Source organism: Lytechinus variegatus, chromosome 2 (genome assembly GCF_018143015.1).
Source record: "Lytechinus variegatus isolate NC3 chromosome 2, Lvar_3.0, whole genome shotgun sequence".
NCBI classification, from domain to species: Eukaryota; Metazoa; Echinodermata; class Echinoidea; order Temnopleuroida; family Toxopneustidae; genus Lytechinus; species Lytechinus variegatus.
The window spans coordinates 47,285,277-47,303,527 of NC_054741.1; the positions used below are offsets into that span (position 1 = coordinate 47,285,277).

Genomic DNA, 18,251 nt, shown 5'->3' on the forward strand with positions numbered 1-18,251 from the left:
CTCGCGCTTATACCCTCTCGCATTTATTGTTTACTTCGATACCCTTCCATGCGTGTTCATGATAAAAAGATGATAAAAACGTTCAGTTATCATATCAGGATATTAAACATTTTAGGCACGCACTAGCATTTTTAATTTGTATGAAATATTATCTTCACAGGTTACTTGCAAACAGTCCTTAACCATGTTAACCGGTCTCTTTTCAAGTCAGTAGGGCCGCCTGTATTCAAAATATTAGCTCGCGCTGCGTGCTCGATTTTGGGAAACGAGCAAAAAATGGCAAGTCGGCATTTACCCCCCCCCCCCATATGTTCTTTTGCTCCTCTTGTTTTAAAATCCTGGTGCCGCCACTGAAGGGAAGAAGCCATATATTTCTGATATTAAGTTAAAGCAATGCAAATGATTATCTTATAACCCAACAAGCTACGCTAAGTGCAATTCAGCCTTATACCCCCCCCCCCCGACAGTAATGATGGCACTGGCGTAATGATTAAACTATTGACAATAATAAAATGGAATCAATCAAGATATTCAGCGGGCATAGGCTTGTTTTCAATGGCAGCTCTTAGATTATCCAGACCTAGTCCATATATTGCATCCAACCCTCCCTCTGTAAATACCCCCGCGTGGGGGCATACTATCACATTAGACATGTTCAGGAGTGGGTGTTCTTTGGGTAAGATCCCGGGGTCTGTGGCGTCTAATGCAGCTCCAGCGATCAACTTGCTTCTTAAAGCCTCTACTAAGTCATCTGTTTTAACTATTCCACCTACAAAAAAAACAGATATAAGGGGATGGACGAGATTATACAAACAATCATTTTATCATGAATGTCTTTGATTCCTCTGATTACGTCAGAATATCTAGCAGTATAGTCCAGGAACGGTCGAAGAGGAGAAAGAAGGAGGAAGAATAAAACGAAGCGTCTTCTTTAAAACTTTATCAGATATTGTTCAAACAACAGTCAATTAAATATGTAGATTCAAAAGATTTTTTTATGCGTGTCTCTCTGTGGTCGCCATTTGCATTTCGTGGACATGCTTTCCTCGACAGGATTTGATAAAGCATTAAGATATAAAAACAAGTTTGGTATGGTACTGAACCTAGAGACGAAATTGGGCTATTTCAATATTTGAATTTTGGCCACCCCCCCCCCCCCGAAACTAAGCATATAAAAAAACATTCATTTTCAGATCATCTTTGGTCAAATTAAAAATGATTTTTGTTCATTTGTTTAAAATCGTTTTGATTTTAAACCACAAATTTATTTCATGGTCAGTAGCGTACGCAGGAGGGGGTGGTACAGGGGTTCAACCCTTCCCCCTCACCCTTTTTTTGCTTGTCAACTTTTCATTCACCTTGAACCCCCTTTAAAAAATCCTACATACGCTACTGTTTATGCTTTGTTTTCATGGTATATTATCTGAAGGATTGGCACCTATATTTAAAGAATGGATTGCATTAAACATACTATTTAGATTACATACCTCTTGCTATATTGATAAGAAATGATGATGACTTCATTAATTTGAGTTTCTCTATCGTAATCATGTGTCTAGTGTCAGGTGTTAAAGGGGTGCATAATATCAAGAAATCAACTTTCGGCAGGATTCCCTCTAAGGTCGGAACGTAGGTGGCGTGAACAGATTCTTCGATCTCTTTTGATCTGCAGACGTAAATCATGAATGATAAATGACTTATATTTTAAAAAGTGCAGGGAGATGAAACAAGAACAAAGTAAAATGATCAACCGACTTTTAGCCCAGACTAACTAACAAATAAAGAACTACAAGAAGCAAAAGTAATCTATATTATCACTTGACTATACTCAGGGGCAGATCCAGGATTTTCTAAAGGGGGGGGGGGCAATTTCACGATAAAGATTAGACCAAAAAAAGGGTTCTCACCTAAAGTGAAGGTAATTTCGTCTGCGGAAAATGTGAAGCAAAAAAATCCTCACTTTCAAAGGGAGGGGGCGGCACACTTGAGTAAAAGCGGTATATTTACATTACAAATTTTGATTATGGCTCTCAGGGGGTGGTTGTCCCCCCCGGATCCGCCACTGACTACATCGCATGTTTTTAGTTATTGCGAAACACGACTCCATGCCTGGATTTTGCTTGAGAAACCGAGTCGATTTATTGTTATAAATCAACCTTATTCATTTCTGAACTTATGAAATTCAATACATGACGTTTTGTCCACTTGACATGTTCATTTGTCATTTTATCGTTTTATTGCGACAGAAGTTTTTGGAACTTTTCAAAATCAAATTAAAATAAATAGGATTTTTATCAGAACAGATTGATGTTGACAACAGGCATTTTAGAAATGTGACGATCCATGAGAAAGCCACAAATAGATTTGAGGGTTCAGGACTGTACCTTTGTTTCCTATTATGATAGAGTATTTTCATTCTGAATCCCGTCGCTCGTTTGGCAATCTCCAGCCCTATTTTACCCAAACCTATGATGCCCAGTGTCGATTCGAAGATATCCTGTCCACGACGTCGAAAACTTCGCTCGATTTGGAATTTTTCGCCAACCTCGTAACTTCTAGCCACTTCCATCACTACAACGGTAAAAAAGGGTTAGGCAAATAAATTTTCAGACAATAAGAACCACCATATCCCCTCTATTTTCAACCCATGAAATAGCCAGCGATCTTTCATCCTTTGCGAATCTTAGTATCATTTTACAAAAGTTTAGCATAGGGATTTATTCTATTTTTATGTATTTCGCCATTGCTAGAAATTGTTCAGAAGCTTTATTTGCTTGGTCATGTTACATGAACGGGATATATTATTTGATGTTGGTATGTTTACCATACCCTGTTCTGAAATGTGTTGAAACAAGCAAAGTCCAATACTGATGAACTAAATTTCAAGTTCATGTTTATAAAGCATGGGACAATAACTAGAAATATAAAATCCGTTGCCTATAGTTCATATCATTGAAAATACGCACAGTCTCATGATCACGTATTTATCACTTTTTAGACATTTACTTCGATCAAAGGCTATTTGTCATTTTCTCGAAAACAGTATAACTCCTAGACATTCAGTCCCAAAACTATGCTATCAGCATCTTCCCTATTATGCATAAGCCTGGTTTTCATCCAATTACCCCTGCACTGCCAAAAAGGCAGTAATAGCTAAAAAGTATGTAGTGGTGGTGGTGGTGGAAGTAGAAGTAGTAGTAGTGGTAGTAGTAGTCGTCGTCGCCGTAGTCGTCGTCGTAGTCGTAGTAGTAGTAGTAGTAGTAGTAGTAGTAGCAGTAGTAGTAGTAGGTTTTTGTAAGACATTTGTCCACTTTGTGTCCATTTAGACACAGTTTTATGAATAATTCAATCCATTTCCAATTCAAATCGAAATCGCTCTTTCTTTACTAGACGATTGACTAAAAAAGATATATTCTGTTCACTGTCATGTATCGTCTACATGAAATAAGCGAATTAGTAGCAGAATCGGGATATCATCGAGTATAGGGACAGAAAATTGTTCAATTTTGTTTGGTAATTTGTCTATACAAGAAAAAAAGAATTCATTTGCAACTACCAATTTTATACCCCCCCAACCCTTAAAAAAATCAAGCCTCATTTAATTCCCTCCCTCCATATGATGACTAATATGCTCTTCCGTATCGTATTCTTAACTCAATAACAGAGCTCGAAGCGAGCAGTACTAGGTATCGAAGTACCGATGCAAAGGTTTGAGGTTCAATTTCTCGCCAAAATTTCATCAAATTTGCAGCACTCAGTCACGACTATTCATTTTCTGTCAGTTGATATGATAGTGACAGTCAAACGCCAGTGCTAATTAAGTCATCTGGGCATTTTATCGACCACCCCCGTTACATTTTGTTTGTTTGTTTGCATTTATTTCTGCGTTCAAAAACACAATACAAAATTATTTATAATTACAATATACAAAATTCACAATATAAACAATGTGGTCATATTACATAATAAATACAAATAAGGATGTGAGTATAAATTAATCTTTTATAAATGTAAACATATATATATATATAATGTAATAAATGAACGCAGGAGACCGCTATCGTGAGCGGTTAGGCTGGAATTGATCGGGCGGCCTCAATTTTAATTGTGACGTCACAACGGCGGCCACAATTTTAATTGTGACGTCAATTGACGGTCCCAGACGTAATCATATCTGATTGATACAATTCAATACATGTAACACAATTTTACAGAGAAGTAAATGAGCTTATATACTTTCTGGTATTCTTCTCCCTATGGCCATTAGTAATGTGAAAGCTAGATCAGCCGTTGGTTGGGTGATTACGTCAGGTGTATAACCGACCTTAATACCATACTTCCTTAAGAGAGGTATATCAAGATGATCTACACCAACACCTACGGACGATACTACCTACAATGAAGGAGAAATATTGAAGAAAAGAAAATCAACCACCACGCAATAATACTCACAACTAATAAAACGATGACGACGATGAAGATGACGATAATGATGATATATATTGATGCATGATGATGATGATGATGGAGATGAAGGTGAAGATGATAATTGTGCCAATGCCTCTTTATGATGATGATGATGACGACGATGATGATGATGATGGCGATGATAGCGATGATGATGATGATGATGGCGATGATAGCGATGATGATGTTGGTAGTGATAACGATGATGATGATGATAAAGATGATTCTCCTGATGATGATGACGATAATACTAATGGTGCATTATGATGATGATAAGGACGATGATGATGGCGATGCAATGATAACGATGATAGCGGTGGTGATGATGACGACGATAAAGACGATGACGATGATATACATGGAGGATCAATTTCCATAAGCAATTAACAAAAGAACAACGACAAAGAAGATAATTATGAAAATAATGATGATCATGATGATGCCATTGTGGTGATTGTGGTAGTTGTGGTGGCGTAGATGATGATGATGATGATGGGTGATTCCATGCTAGAAAAATTGGCCATTTTCACAACATTTTTCAACCTGCTGTCCAAATGAACGAAGAACTTCAATTTGCTTTGTGGTAATATTAAAATACTACTGGGTAGACATGCAAAAAACTGACAACCAACAAAAATATGTCTTCCACAGGTGAATTATAGCTTAAAGTGTTGCATTTCTTAGGGGACATTTCTGCCTCCCGTAAGACACACAACATTTTCACCTATAATTCACCCATTATCAATTATTTTGTGTTGATTATTAGTTTTTCACATGACTTACCACTATAGGTTTATCATCGACAAAAAATAATATTTTATTGCTAAAGCATTCGGCTAGGAATCTCAAATATTGTTGTCAAAATGTCCCGTACGACACGTTTGGAATCGCCCCAAAGGATGATGATCATGATGATGATGGTGATAGTGATGATTATGATGAAGACGATGATGATGATGGTGGTGGTGGTGGTGATGGTGATGATGATGAAGATAATGATGATGATGCTACCATGATGATTATAATCATAAACTGATAAAGATATTACAATCATAAAACTGATAAAGATTATCAATGATAAAAGAAATATAGTCTGTACAAAACTAGCCCAGGACTTCCCCTCTGTAATGTTCCTGTGATGCTACTGTCTTCTCGGTGAAACGGATCCCAAGTCAACATTTCAAATGACCGACAATCGGTTGATTTGGACTCGGTTTTAACCGAAACCAACCGATGATGTCACTGAAAACAAGGGGATACTTTTTTATCAGTCTGTGGTTGGTTTGATTGGTGTGATTGCCATATAACAGCAAGTCCAATCCAAAAACAAACACAAGAAAACAGGCAGGAAACGAAACAGTGACAGGAAAAGTACTGATTCGAAAAAAGAGAGAATATCAACAGATTAATGATAAGAGTAACAGAAGAGGTACCTTTAAACTCGTCATCTTGGTCAAGAGTTCATCGGTGAGTGTAACATGCTCTATAGGAGATACAACCAATCCTTGGATCCTTTCGAGGTATTGATCCGGGTTCTTGATCACTTCTGACCACTTGATAAAGTTGTAGTCTTCTTTCATAGATTTTTGCTTTTTGATCACATCAAACATGCTAAGTGATACAACTGTCGCGATGCAAACTCTCTCCTCGCCCGCCATTGTTACATTACTATCTGATAAAAAAACGTAGACATATTACACAAGACACTTCAATGTGAACCTCAACCCAACAAATAAAAACAGAAATATCAAAGATGATAACGTTTAATATATTTATTTGTTTACCTTTTTATTTATTCATTTATTTATTTACTTATCCATTTATTTATTTATTTAGATATTTCTGATATTTATACAGGTTGGTACCTATCACCAATTTGGTATAGCCTTCCATGTGGCCCTGTTAACAAAGAGAACAACAATTAATATTGATCATGAAAAAATATATATAATCAACATTTGATGTGAAATGAGAATGTCGTATGTAGGTAATTCAAATGTCAGAGGCATGAAAAGGGAATTTACTAAATCAGTCATCAAACGTGCAATTTTCAAGCATATTTGCTAAAAAAAGACGTTTATTTTTTTATATTATTATGATGGAAGGGAAATTTACTCACTACAAATAAGATTCGATGCAAAGGATCCGACTTTTGCAGCCAAGTGCCATGTGAGAAAAAAACGCTGAAATATGTTTTTCAAGATACGAATGTGTAACTATGTATTGATTATTACAATCTTAAAAATTTTGTGCAACATACTGTCCACAAAACAATTGGTAAAATCTTTATCCAATTCTGGGACGATGTGTGCTTTGGGTGAAAACTACACAGTACTGGTTGAAAACTACTCAGAGTTGAATATATTTTTAACCAATTGCTGTCATAATCGGTAGATCACTATTCAAAGCCGATGTGGATTTATTTCAAATCCTTGAAATTTAGAGTGTATGGGATTATTGTATGAGATTAGGACATTATTGTTAATGAAATATTATTTCTGCAGATGTACGTTACTACAAATATGGATAAATTACTTTACTTTTGTAACTAGTTTTCTCTAGTATTATCCAGTTTGTTCTTTGCAGTAACCTAGTATTAAAAAAAAGTTACACTTTGGAAATAGTTGGGCAAACAAATGCGCAATTTGCAACCAATATTGCTTAACAAGCTGTCCGCCCAACTATTGGCTAAAATGTGTCCAGCTGATGATAGGTAATAAGTTTGCTGTGTGGTTGGGTAAGTCCAATTTCCCATCAGTTGGTAACCCGTCAGATTTCATCCAAATCTACAATTGCCAAACGGTTGATTAAATTTCCACCCCAGACCACTGACCAACTAAAAAAAAACAAGAAACTATTGGGAATGGAATTTCCAATTAGGGAAAAAGTTGGGAGTTCCAACTAAATCAGGTTATTTTATTTAGCTTGTTTTTGAACTGATATGCTAATGCTCAATAGAGTAATGAATTTCCCATCATTGTGATATTTTGACCAACCAATGATTTACAAGCTAAATTCATCCAACTGTTTAGTGTAAAAGAAATTTCCATGAAGGAAGAGGAAAACCTAACGTGAAAATTTTCAAATTAATAACAACATTGTTAAACGCCGAGTAAGACTTCTTAGAAAATGAAACCTTATGATCATAAAAGGTGAAACGGTAAACATGATTCAAGGGGAAAAGTGAGTGACATGACATGGACCAATAATATTCAGAGGGGCGTTTACTTCTAAATACTTTCCAAAAATTGTAGAGAATCAAAACTCTCAATCACCGAGGGCCTTTTCATACGTGAATCTTGAATCATCATTAAAATGTAATGATGATTGCAATTCGTCTTTTGGAAAACTGTCATGTGAGTAAAACTTACTGGAATTCACCTCTGGAGTAGAATTTGAATTCGTGATTGTGATTAGCTTTCGTGATTCTAATCATGTTTTGGTTTGGTTTCACACGTGCTAAAATTCGTCATTACCTTATTTTTCACTGGAATCATCACTCAAATTACGATATTTTTAACCGTGTGAAAGAGTGGTAATTCTATAGAATAAAATTATCATAGATCCAGCTAATATTTGATTCAGAAGCTGCCGTAATTGAACAAAGATACCACTTGTTAGACTCATTAGAGGTTCTGGACAACATTGCTACAAGTTGTTATATTCTGCTCTCGGTGAATGAAACAAAGGTATTACCAATGACAACCTGATAGTCCGGGGAGTGTTTCATCAACATTTTTGTCCGACAAGTTGTCAGATCTGACATCTTTCTCTGACTCTGATTGGCTGTGAGGCACTGTTACTATGGTAACTGTCGGATAAAATGGGACTTGTCGGATAAAACGTCCGACAAGTCCTTTCATGAAACGCTCCCCGGGTCTCGGGATTTCACACTGGCGAAATGGAATTGTTATAAATATATATAAAAAGATACCAACGAGAAGTTTTGAGTACATTATCATTCTAACACTGCATATTGTAAAAAAAGTATTTTCAGTTATGATATTGGGGATATGATATCATTCTGAATTCTACTGCGCTAAATATTGATGTGATATTCTTGCTACTATGTTATGTATCTAAGTTTAAAGGTCAAGTCCACCCTAGAAAAGTGTTCATTAGATTCAATAGAGAACAAAAACACAACGCTGAACTTTCATCAAAATCAGATGTGAAATAAGAAAGTTACTGATATGGCATTTTAAAGTTTGCTTGTTTTTGTATTACAACTCAGTGATATGCAAATGAGAGAGTTTCTGTTCTGTTTCTTGGTAACTCCCGCATGAACTCGACAGGACAGCATTTTTGCTGGTAAACGGCAACCTGGTATATAACCAATTACCTAGAACATATTTTTACGTCTTTATAGGTTAATCAGTCACAGTGGGTTTATAGACGACACCTTATAGCCTACAGATATTACTCTCAGGCCTTTTTATCAAAGTGTAGACAATGGCACAGTGAGGATTCGAACTCACAACCTTGCGATTATGAGCCCAATGCTCTAACCACTGGACCATACACGCCTCGTCGATGATGTCTCTCACTGCTTCTTTTGTTTGTTTTTTTCAGCTGAATTATACAATGTTTCAATTCTTACAGATTTGGAAATAATGACCAACTTGACTGAACAAAAAAAATCTATGCTAACATCGCATGCTCAGCGAGGAATAGATCTTCTTTCACATGACAGTGGGGAGAAAGTTCTTTTATTTCACATTTCATATAATGAAAACAGAGAAATATTGAATGGGTGACGTCATCAGTACCCTCATTTGCATACTAGCAAGGATGTGCATATAAGTGTTTGTGACTTGACAATGTGATGTGATAATTATTCAACATCCACTCTCAGTAATCGGATAGTTATCTATTTCTGTCCACCAGAGGCGTCGATCCTGGGGGGCAGGGGGGCGATCGCCCCACCAATGGAAATATTGGGGGATATGCATTAAGAAAAACAAGATTGTAATGTTCAGCAAGCGAGATAGAGATACACAACTCGTTCTTTATTTAAAATTTTGCTCAAAATGTCCGCTTTTCAGATTGGAATATAAAAATTTTCAGCTCGCGCTTCGCGCTCGCATCATTTCTGTAGCAAAAACCCATACTTTTCATGATTAACTAGGTGAATGTAAATGTCCCGTTTTCAGTTCTAAGCCTCAAAAGAACTCCTGCTCCGATTAGCAATCAGGCTTGGATATAGGCCTAATTATATCTTGTTCTTTATCAAAAACGTCCATTAAACTGTCATTTTTTTTCAGATCGAAATATCAAAATTTTCAACTCGCGCTTCGCGCTCGCATCTATTCCTCTTTTAGATACACATCTTAATCATTGGTACCAGAAATGCTTAGAATATCAAGTTTTCAGGTTAGAATATAAAGAAATTTCAGCTCACTCTCGGCACTCGTACATATGTATCCTCCTCATGAGTTATTACAAACAGTCCTAAACAGGCACGCTTTTCCTGTCAGTATACTAAAAAATTTAGCTCGCGCTTCGCGCTCGCATTAATTTGTTGGTGAGATACGTGTCTGTGTCTCATGAGTCATATATATATATATATATATATACACACACACACTATATATATATATATATACATATACATATAGGCCTACATATTATGTGTGTGTGTGTGGGTGTTTTGTACGATCGAGCGCCTTTGGCTTTGGAACGTTAATGATTTTGCCCCCCCCCCCCAGTCTGAAAAACGGATCGACGCCCCTGCTGTCCATTACCCCCACCAACTCTCTACATGCATGCAAACAAGAAGTCTACTCTTCTCCGAGTAAATTTGCACCTCTTGAGAGTGGAAAGGGCTTTGCACTCTATAAGGAAGTACAGTTAACACCAAAAGATTGTTCAATTGTTCCCCTATATTGACATTAACTTCTTATAGGCCGACATGGCCACCCATGCTACTTGGATATAATATTCACCTGCCTATAATGTATGCATGGATGATTGCTATGAAATATAGGTAGTTGTTGACCTATATCATTCCCTCCCTATTCATTAGCCACCCCCCGGCCCCCATCTCAATGTGCCTTTTCATTGTTATAAATGATAATTCGTAATCTAGTTTATCCAAATGAAATGTTTTAAACACATAATACAAAACCATTCAAACAGACCGCGGCAACAGCTAGTACCTAAATGTACACTGACTATATCTACCGTTTGTGTCTCTCCATTTCTCCTTCCCCCTCTCTATACCCCTTTCAAAACTCAATTTCTTCCCCTGCTCGACATATCACCAAGTACCTATTCACTTTTACATACCATGCATCCGTGTTTCCCTTCATTTAATATTTCAATATCAACATTAATACATAGAAATCTAAATCAAATCCATTGTGCCAGAATAATACTGCAGACAAAGGACCAAAGGTACATACCTGAGCATTCGTTTCAGCGAATTTAAATTTGATCTTCTGATGCTCTTATATATGAAAGTTACACTTGACAAGATCTGTAATATAATAATCGCATTGCACATGCAGTCTATATTCAGCTGACAGTTGCAGTTATACGTGAACAGTCAGACTTGGATTGTTAGGCTTGAAGTATTTTGTCTCGTACTTTGATCCGCTGACATCTGACATGCTTGTGCGCTTACAGGAATTTTAAAAAAAAGGTATACGAAGAGCTCACTTGCAAAAGGGGTTAGGTCCATTTTTCATCAAATGTGATTTTTTTTACTCAATGTATAGATTTTTAGTAGCTATATAAGATGATACCAAAGAAAAGTTGAAATTCTCATTAAAAATTATCCAAAATTGTAAAGAAAATCACTTTTTTTCCAAAAGGAGTCAGGTCCATTTTAGTTTGGTTGCAAAAGGGGTTAGGTCCACACAGCATTTTTTTGGAAAAGAATATTTAAAAAAATATGAAGACAGGTAGATTTCTTTTATACCAAATTTTATGTTCTCATGGGAGGGTATCATGAAAATTTAGTTTTGCATAAGAATATTGCAATATGGGAGAATAGAAAAAAATGATTTTCTTGGAGTGGACCTAACCCCTTTTGAAAACAAATTATTGTGAAGGGCTAATTTTTCAAAAGGGGTTGGTCCATTGTTCATAATTTTTTATTGTTTTATGTCTGAAAACCTCTAAATTTTATTTTGATGAAAACAACGAAAAATTGAAATTCACATGAAAACGTACGAAGCCCCAAACCGGACATTTCTGACAACGAAAAAAAAAAAAAAATATCACGTACGTACGTGATATTATTACGTACGTACGTGATATTATCACGTACGTACGTGATGATTATCACGTACGTACTTAATATTATCACGTACGTACGTGATATTATTACGTACGTACGTGATATTATCACGTACGTACGTGATAATTATCACGTACGTACGTGTATTTTTTTTTTAAATGATAATTACAAAGACCTTATAATATATTACTAGACCGAAAGCTGCGCGCGCGTTCAGCACAAAACAAATGAGATTAGACTCCGCCTACCGCGATCATTTGAAGACAAAAATAAGCCCCCATTGACATTCATGAGCGTAAATATATTCATATTCCGGCCTTGTCATTGGCTAAGAGCGTCATTAATACGCGATTTCCCCGATTCTTTGTCATCGATACTAGTGGTATCGTGTTACAGAAGTAATTATTCATTTGACCTCATTACGTCATCTAATTTATTCATTCTGAAACTTTTCTTTCCACACAAAAATGGACCTACGAACACTCCGGTGAGTACGTATAAATTGATATAACCACATGAATTCAGTGGACTATTTACAAATTTCACACTGTATTTTGTGATCTTAGGTTATTTCTCTACCAAATTAGAGAGTTTACTATCATTCTTCTGTTAAAGGAAAGCAAAATTTAGTCTTTGAAATTGAAGTTGGATTGTCATCGTCGCCCAGTGCAGCCTGTATGTTGCTTGCAGTGTTGCGGTTATGCCGCTGTGTTAACCACATGTATTTTGTACGGGCTCCTAGCCGATTGGGCATCGTCATCGAGAGAATTTCGGGCCGGTTTGGTTCACCTCCAATTAACAAGGACCAACCCACGGCACGATTGATTAAAGCAAGAAGAATGAAGCTTCATTTTGTACACTGTAACGTTAGATCTAGAGGGAGATCTGCATCTATCTTCAGTAGATCGAAACCCAGTCAGGAATAAACTGTGAAGTGGAGTGTGGATGAAGATATATTGCCTGTCATTGTGTCAATCCTCACTTTCAGTTTCAGATATCAAATTTATTTTGCATAACTTCAGGCTTCTTCATTTAGCCACCCATTTTAACTTATTTATAAATAGGGTCTATAGTTAGACTCCTAGACCAAAAGCTTCAGTCTCTCTATTTTGGTTGTTCCGCTGAACTGTGTTGGCTCACTCACAAATAGTAAAAAAAATGTCAGAAATTGTTGAATAAATCCCCAGAAAAAAAGGCAGAAACGACGGTTATTCCTGTATACGAAATAATATGCTGCTCTGCATGCATGTTTGTCTTATTATCAATAGGCTAGATCTAGGACCTAGATCTAGATAGGCCTAACGTTAGAACTAATTTCTAACTTGGTTAACAGAGGATCTAGGCCTAGTGTTACTGTTGCTTCTTATTAATATTATTTTAGACTTAGATCTAGGCCTACGGTACTTCACTTTTATTCATCGATGCTTTCTAATTCTAGGCCAATCTAATTCAAATTGAGTCATCTAAATTATACTTTCCCAACCCGTGACACTTACCCCAGGCCCAGGGCTTATGATCTAGGTCTGTAATTTAGGCCTAGATCTAGGTCTGGGCCTAAACGACTCCATTTACATGTACGAGTATGCCTGTCAGTGTCAGTGGACCAAGGACTAGATCTAATCTTGGTCAATAATGGCAATGAAGTTTAAACTTTTAGCCAGGAATAAAAGACATCAAATCCATATAGGCCTAGATCTCAGTTTAGAACCAAAGCTTTACTTTCTAGGTCTAGATAGATCGAGAGTCCATCGTTACTATCTAGATCTAGACCTACGAGTAATTTAGATACGCGAATGCTGTTGCACAGCTCTGAGTCTTGGACTAGATCTATACTTTCTTACAAATAGATCTAGACCTAGTGCATGAGATGAAATTATGTTAAAGTCAAATGAAATAAGATTCGGAAATAAAAAGATGCAGATGTTTTTTTTGGGGGGGAGGGCAGACATTTGAAAAAATTTAGAGAAACCTGAAAATTCAGAAAGCGAGGGCCAGAAGTAACCAATATTACCTATGGCCGTTTTGTGCATTTTCTAAAATAAAATTGAAGGATGTCATGCAATTCTTTTTTTGATGAAGGTTTTCACATTTCATCTCTTACCCAAATCCCTCCCCTATACATACGGCCATGAAAAATATCACTTCTTATTATTGTACTCTCTTTTCTTTCACAAACAGGTTGAGTTTGAAGAAAAAGAAAAACAGGTCGAGCTTGAAGAAAAAGAAAAACAGGTTGAGTTTGAAGGACAAGAAAAACAGTATAGAGGTCTACCTATATGGTTCAAGATGACGATCATAAGTGCATGCATCATTTTGCAGATTCTCATCCAGGTATAAAAGTTAAACTAACCCATTCAAAATTACAGATACATTACATGCATTGAATGTTAACCATGTTTACATTAAATAAAAATAACCTGAGCCACAAAGAGGTAGGATCTGTACGGAACTCGGAACATACACTTCTTAAATATACAGGCTCTCGAGTCTAAAATAGAACCAATGTCAAAAGTTATGTACTTTGGGCAAATTTATAAAATTAGGACATGTCCTTGATCTACTAGTAATTAAATTGCCTTTTTATTTCCTATTTGTTTATAAACAAAGCAATATTTATTTTTCATGAGTTATATTTTATAAAATTCATTTTATTCATTCTTTAGTGTGATATTCATATTTCATATTTGTAGATTTACGATTTTTTTTTTGGTTTTACATTTTGTCTAATAGGATGATGCAATTTGACAATTTCCATGGAGGTGATTGATGATGATAAATAATTGGTGAAGTAGGCCTAATAGAACAGTGCCTGGACCACAGAGAGAAATACAAACTACAGCAGTTATATGAGTGAGTGAGTGAGTTAGTGATTATTTTTGATAATGGAGGTTGTTCACATTTTTTGGCAACAAATAGACCTGCCTTTGAAAAACCCATTTCAATTTTGTTTCTAGATTATAGTTAGTGTCGTTTTTAATTACAGATCAAAATATTCTGTGCAACAAAACATATCAACTTTAATTCTGACTATTCATATAATTTACATATGTTAATTTATATATTCATATTTACAAGAAATCTCTGTCATTTTTTCGAAGAGTACATGTAGTTAGAATGGAGAGTGGTATGTAAACTGCAGAGAACATGTTTAAGTGATATGCTTTATAGAAGTACAACTTTATAATTAGAAGAAAGATTTCCTATGGTATGTGTTGAAACATACCGGTATATACCTATGCATATATAGTCTCACTTTTCTTAAAACATTTGTTTTATAAATCATGACAATTTAATTGATTTTCTTTCTCTATTTTTTTCAATCTGCAGGACTGGTGTAACAGATGTTTTCATTCAAGAAATCCAACTATTCAACATTGAAGACTTAGGAACCACGTGATGAAGATGGAAAAGGTTTTTTTTTTCAAAGTCCAATTAAAAAAAAAAATTATTATCACAACCCAAATTCATGACGTATGAAATTTCTTATTGATTTTCATTAAAATTGGTTGCAAAAAGAGAAGCTATAAACATACAAATAGGAGCAGCGGATTGAAGTTGCTTGAAAGTGGGGGGGGGGCACAGGGAAAATGCTGTTTTATGTGAAATTTTTAAAAAGTTGCGAGCAAGCAAAATTTTGACATTTTAAAAACAAATATCCAATTTTGTGATAGATTTCGACAAAAAATTCAAAATGATATATTTCACCCTTTGCTTTCCTTTTTCTTTTTTTCCCTTGGTCGTGATTTTTTTTTTTTTTTGGGGGGGGGCAAGAGCATTGGCGGCGGAAGGCAAAAAATTTAGGGGGGTCCACCTGAATTTATCCACCTAAATCTTAGAAGGGACCACAACAATTTCCAGCAAAAAAAAGGTTGTCAACCACAATTTTAGGGGGGGCCACAACAATTTTAAGGGGGGGTCTACCTGAATTTAGGGGGACGCAGGAAAAAAAATTGACGAGCAAAAAAAAAAAAGATTCTCAACAAAAAATTTAGGAGGGGGGACTGTCCCCCACCTCAAATTTAGGGGGGACAGGTCCCCCTATCCCACCGCTTCCACCGCCTATGGGCAAGAGTCCTTCAAGCCCCCCCCCCCCTCCATCTGTACGAACCTGCTTATATACCCCACTCACATGAATTATTAAACTTAATGCACACAGGATTTCCTTCAGAAGTATATTATAGAAATGAAAATATTGTTTTCTTGTTTCAAAGGGCACTCGTCATGGTGACCATAAAACAGATCCTTCTCAAGTGAAAGGGGCACAGAACAAATTCTTTAGAAGTGCTCTTCTTGGGTAAAAAGGGGCAGTGATTCAAGAAAGGGCACTTTCAAGAAGGGGAGGGGGCACTTTGTATTACATGAAACGGGCTCTCAGATGGAAGGGCACAGAACACGTGGAGGGCATTTTTTGGTGAAAAATTGCATATAAGGAAGAGCACTAATTGGTATTACCTAAAACAGGTTCTCATCAGGTGAAAGGGACACAGTACACGTTCGTGAGGGGGCATTTTCTTGCATAAAAAGGCACTTTTCAGTGCTTCAAAAAGTAGGGGGAATTGTGCCCCCCCCCCAGCATACAAAAACATATTTATTTTGGTTCAAACTATTAACATACGCTTAAGAAAAAGGTAAAGCTTAATCCTCTGATAATGTGATTTTTTTTCTGGATAATTAATAAAATTCACCACTAACCAGAAAATTCCTTCATGTCTTTCATTTGTGTTCATATAGTATTTGTACCGAGCTAAAATGAAAGGGATTTGGAATTGGCAAAATTCAAAGTGAGACGGAGATCTAGAGAGGGAAAGAGTGATGAGAAGTGGGTTGAAAAGAGATGAGAAAGAAATGGAGGGGCACATAATTATGAAGAGATAATTTAGAGGGGGTGGTGAGAGAGCTGGTGTTGGAAGTAGGAACAAAAGGGGTGGAAGAGAAATAAGACGAGATTTTTGGAAACCAGGAGACAGATAACAAGTGGGAAAATAAGAAGGAGATATATGAAAAGTTATGTTGCAAAAGGGGCTAGGGCCACTCCAAGAATATCTTTTTTTTATTCTCCAATATTGCAATATTCTTATGCGAAAATGAATTTTCATGATACCCTACCATTAGAAATTCAAAATTGGGTATAAAAGAAATCTACTTATCTTCATATTTTTTAAGATATTATTTTCCAGAAAATTATGAATGGACCTAACCCCTTTTGAAAAAAGTGAATTTTCTTTTTTTAGTTCACTTTTTTAATGGGAATTTCAACTTTTCTATGGTATCATCTTATAGAGCTACTAAAAATCAATTAAAACATAAAAATCAAATTTGATTAAAAATGGACCTAACCCCTTTTAAAAGTGAGCTCTTCATATGTAGGAGAAGGGCGGCACAAAAGAACATGAGTGGGAAAATGATTAAATGGAAAAAAAACAGAGTAAGAAATGCTGGAGAATAAGGGGACAGGAAACATATGCATGATAAACTGGGGCCCGTTTCATCATGAGTTACAAGTATGGTAACTACGAATACCAATCATAATCAAGGTTCCCACGGTTATCACAATAATAGCGATGTTTAAATAGCTCAGTGTAATTCATTATGAAACGGACGCCAGAAGAAAGCAGGCACGGGGATCATGAAGATCTTTTTTTTTACTTCTCCAAATTAAATTTGTAACAAGAAATGACTCTTTTAGTGGTGAAAGTTATTTTTTTCAGTATTCATACTCAACCAGTGAAAATGAATACCATCATTGTAATAACCATGATTTGCCCCCACCCCACCTCCACCTTTTTACCTAATCGCGACTTGATCTACTCTTTTCATCTTCCCTTTTAGAATTAGCATAGGCCTATAAGACGCAATACAAACATTGTTTTGTTATTAAGTGATATCGCTTGTGATATCGATACTTTATAAAGCGCAACGTATCGTCTCAGATTTGCGCTTGCTTGATTCGCTGAATCCTTCGCGTCACGAGCGCGTAACAAAATGAATACATTAATAAATTTGCCAAGTTGACCTTTGTCATTGCGCTGGTGTGCGTATTGTCTAATACACGTACAAAACCACAGTTGACGAGGGAGCATCGTACGAAATTAATATTAATGGGGGCTTATTTTAGCTTCTAATGGATTAAACAAAATGGCGGTAGCTTCGGGGGCCTGGATAATTAGCATAGCGAGCGCGCGCCGCGCCCGTAGTCAGCGTACCGAACCATTTGACTTGCCATTTCTTCTTCTTGCATATGCAGCGCAGGTACCAACATCGTCAATACAATCGAGATACGTTCAAGTTATCAAGTTATCAAGTTATCAAGTTCATTTATTTCTTTCCACAACCAAAATACAATGTATACATGTACGATATCAATAAGGTTAAAAGAAAAAACGCAACAGGAATAAAAGCTTATGGACAATGAGCTAAATAGATATCGAAAAATATGGGAAAGAGGTGGTCTGTATAGAAGCAACGCTTGTTAAGCACAGATCACCTTTGATACAACAACAAAATATGTATGATACAATATAATTAAACGTCTGCATTGAGA

The 18,251-nt window shown here is 36.1% G+C and overlaps 1 protein-coding gene across 2 annotated transcripts; it reads right to left on the minus strand.

The window, feature by feature from the left end:
* Positions 1-466: 466 nt before the first annotated feature.
* LOC121409486 (glyoxylate reductase/hydroxypyruvate reductase-like) lies at positions 467-11,102 on the minus strand. 2 transcript variants are annotated; one of them, XM_041601405.1, is made up of 6 exons: positions 10,872-11,102; positions 5,901-6,135; positions 4,237-4,393; positions 2,385-2,571; positions 1,488-1,666; positions 467-769 (listed from the first exon to the last, which is right to left on the minus strand). In XM_041601405.1, the coding sequence occupies exons 1-6, from the start codon at positions 10,970-10,972 to the stop codon at positions 519-521; spliced, it is 1,110 nt and encodes a 369-aa protein (XP_041457339.1). In that variant the 5' UTR covers positions 10,973-11,102; the 3' UTR covers positions 467-518. The 2 variants fall into 2 exon arrangements, with proteins under 2 accessions (XP_041457339.1, XP_041457340.1); XM_041601406.1 differs by having other exon boundaries at positions 5,901-6,139.
* Between the last annotated feature and the right edge of the window lie 7,149 nt (positions 11,103-18,251).

Bases quoted from the DNA above. Each gene is read 5' to 3' on its own strand.
- LOC121409486 (XM_041601405.1), bottom strand. From the start codon at position 10,972: ATGTGCAATGCGATTATTATATTACAGATCTTGTCAAGTGTAACTTTC. The intron at 4,394-5,900 runs GTACCTCTTCTG...CCTTCATTGTAG, and splicing joins CCAAGATGACGAGTTTAAAG to GTAGTATCGTCCGTAGGTGT. The intron at 2,572-4,236 runs GTATATAAGCTC...TTACCGTTGTAG, and splicing joins AGGGAGAAGAATACCAGAAA to TGATGGAAGTGGCTAGAAGT.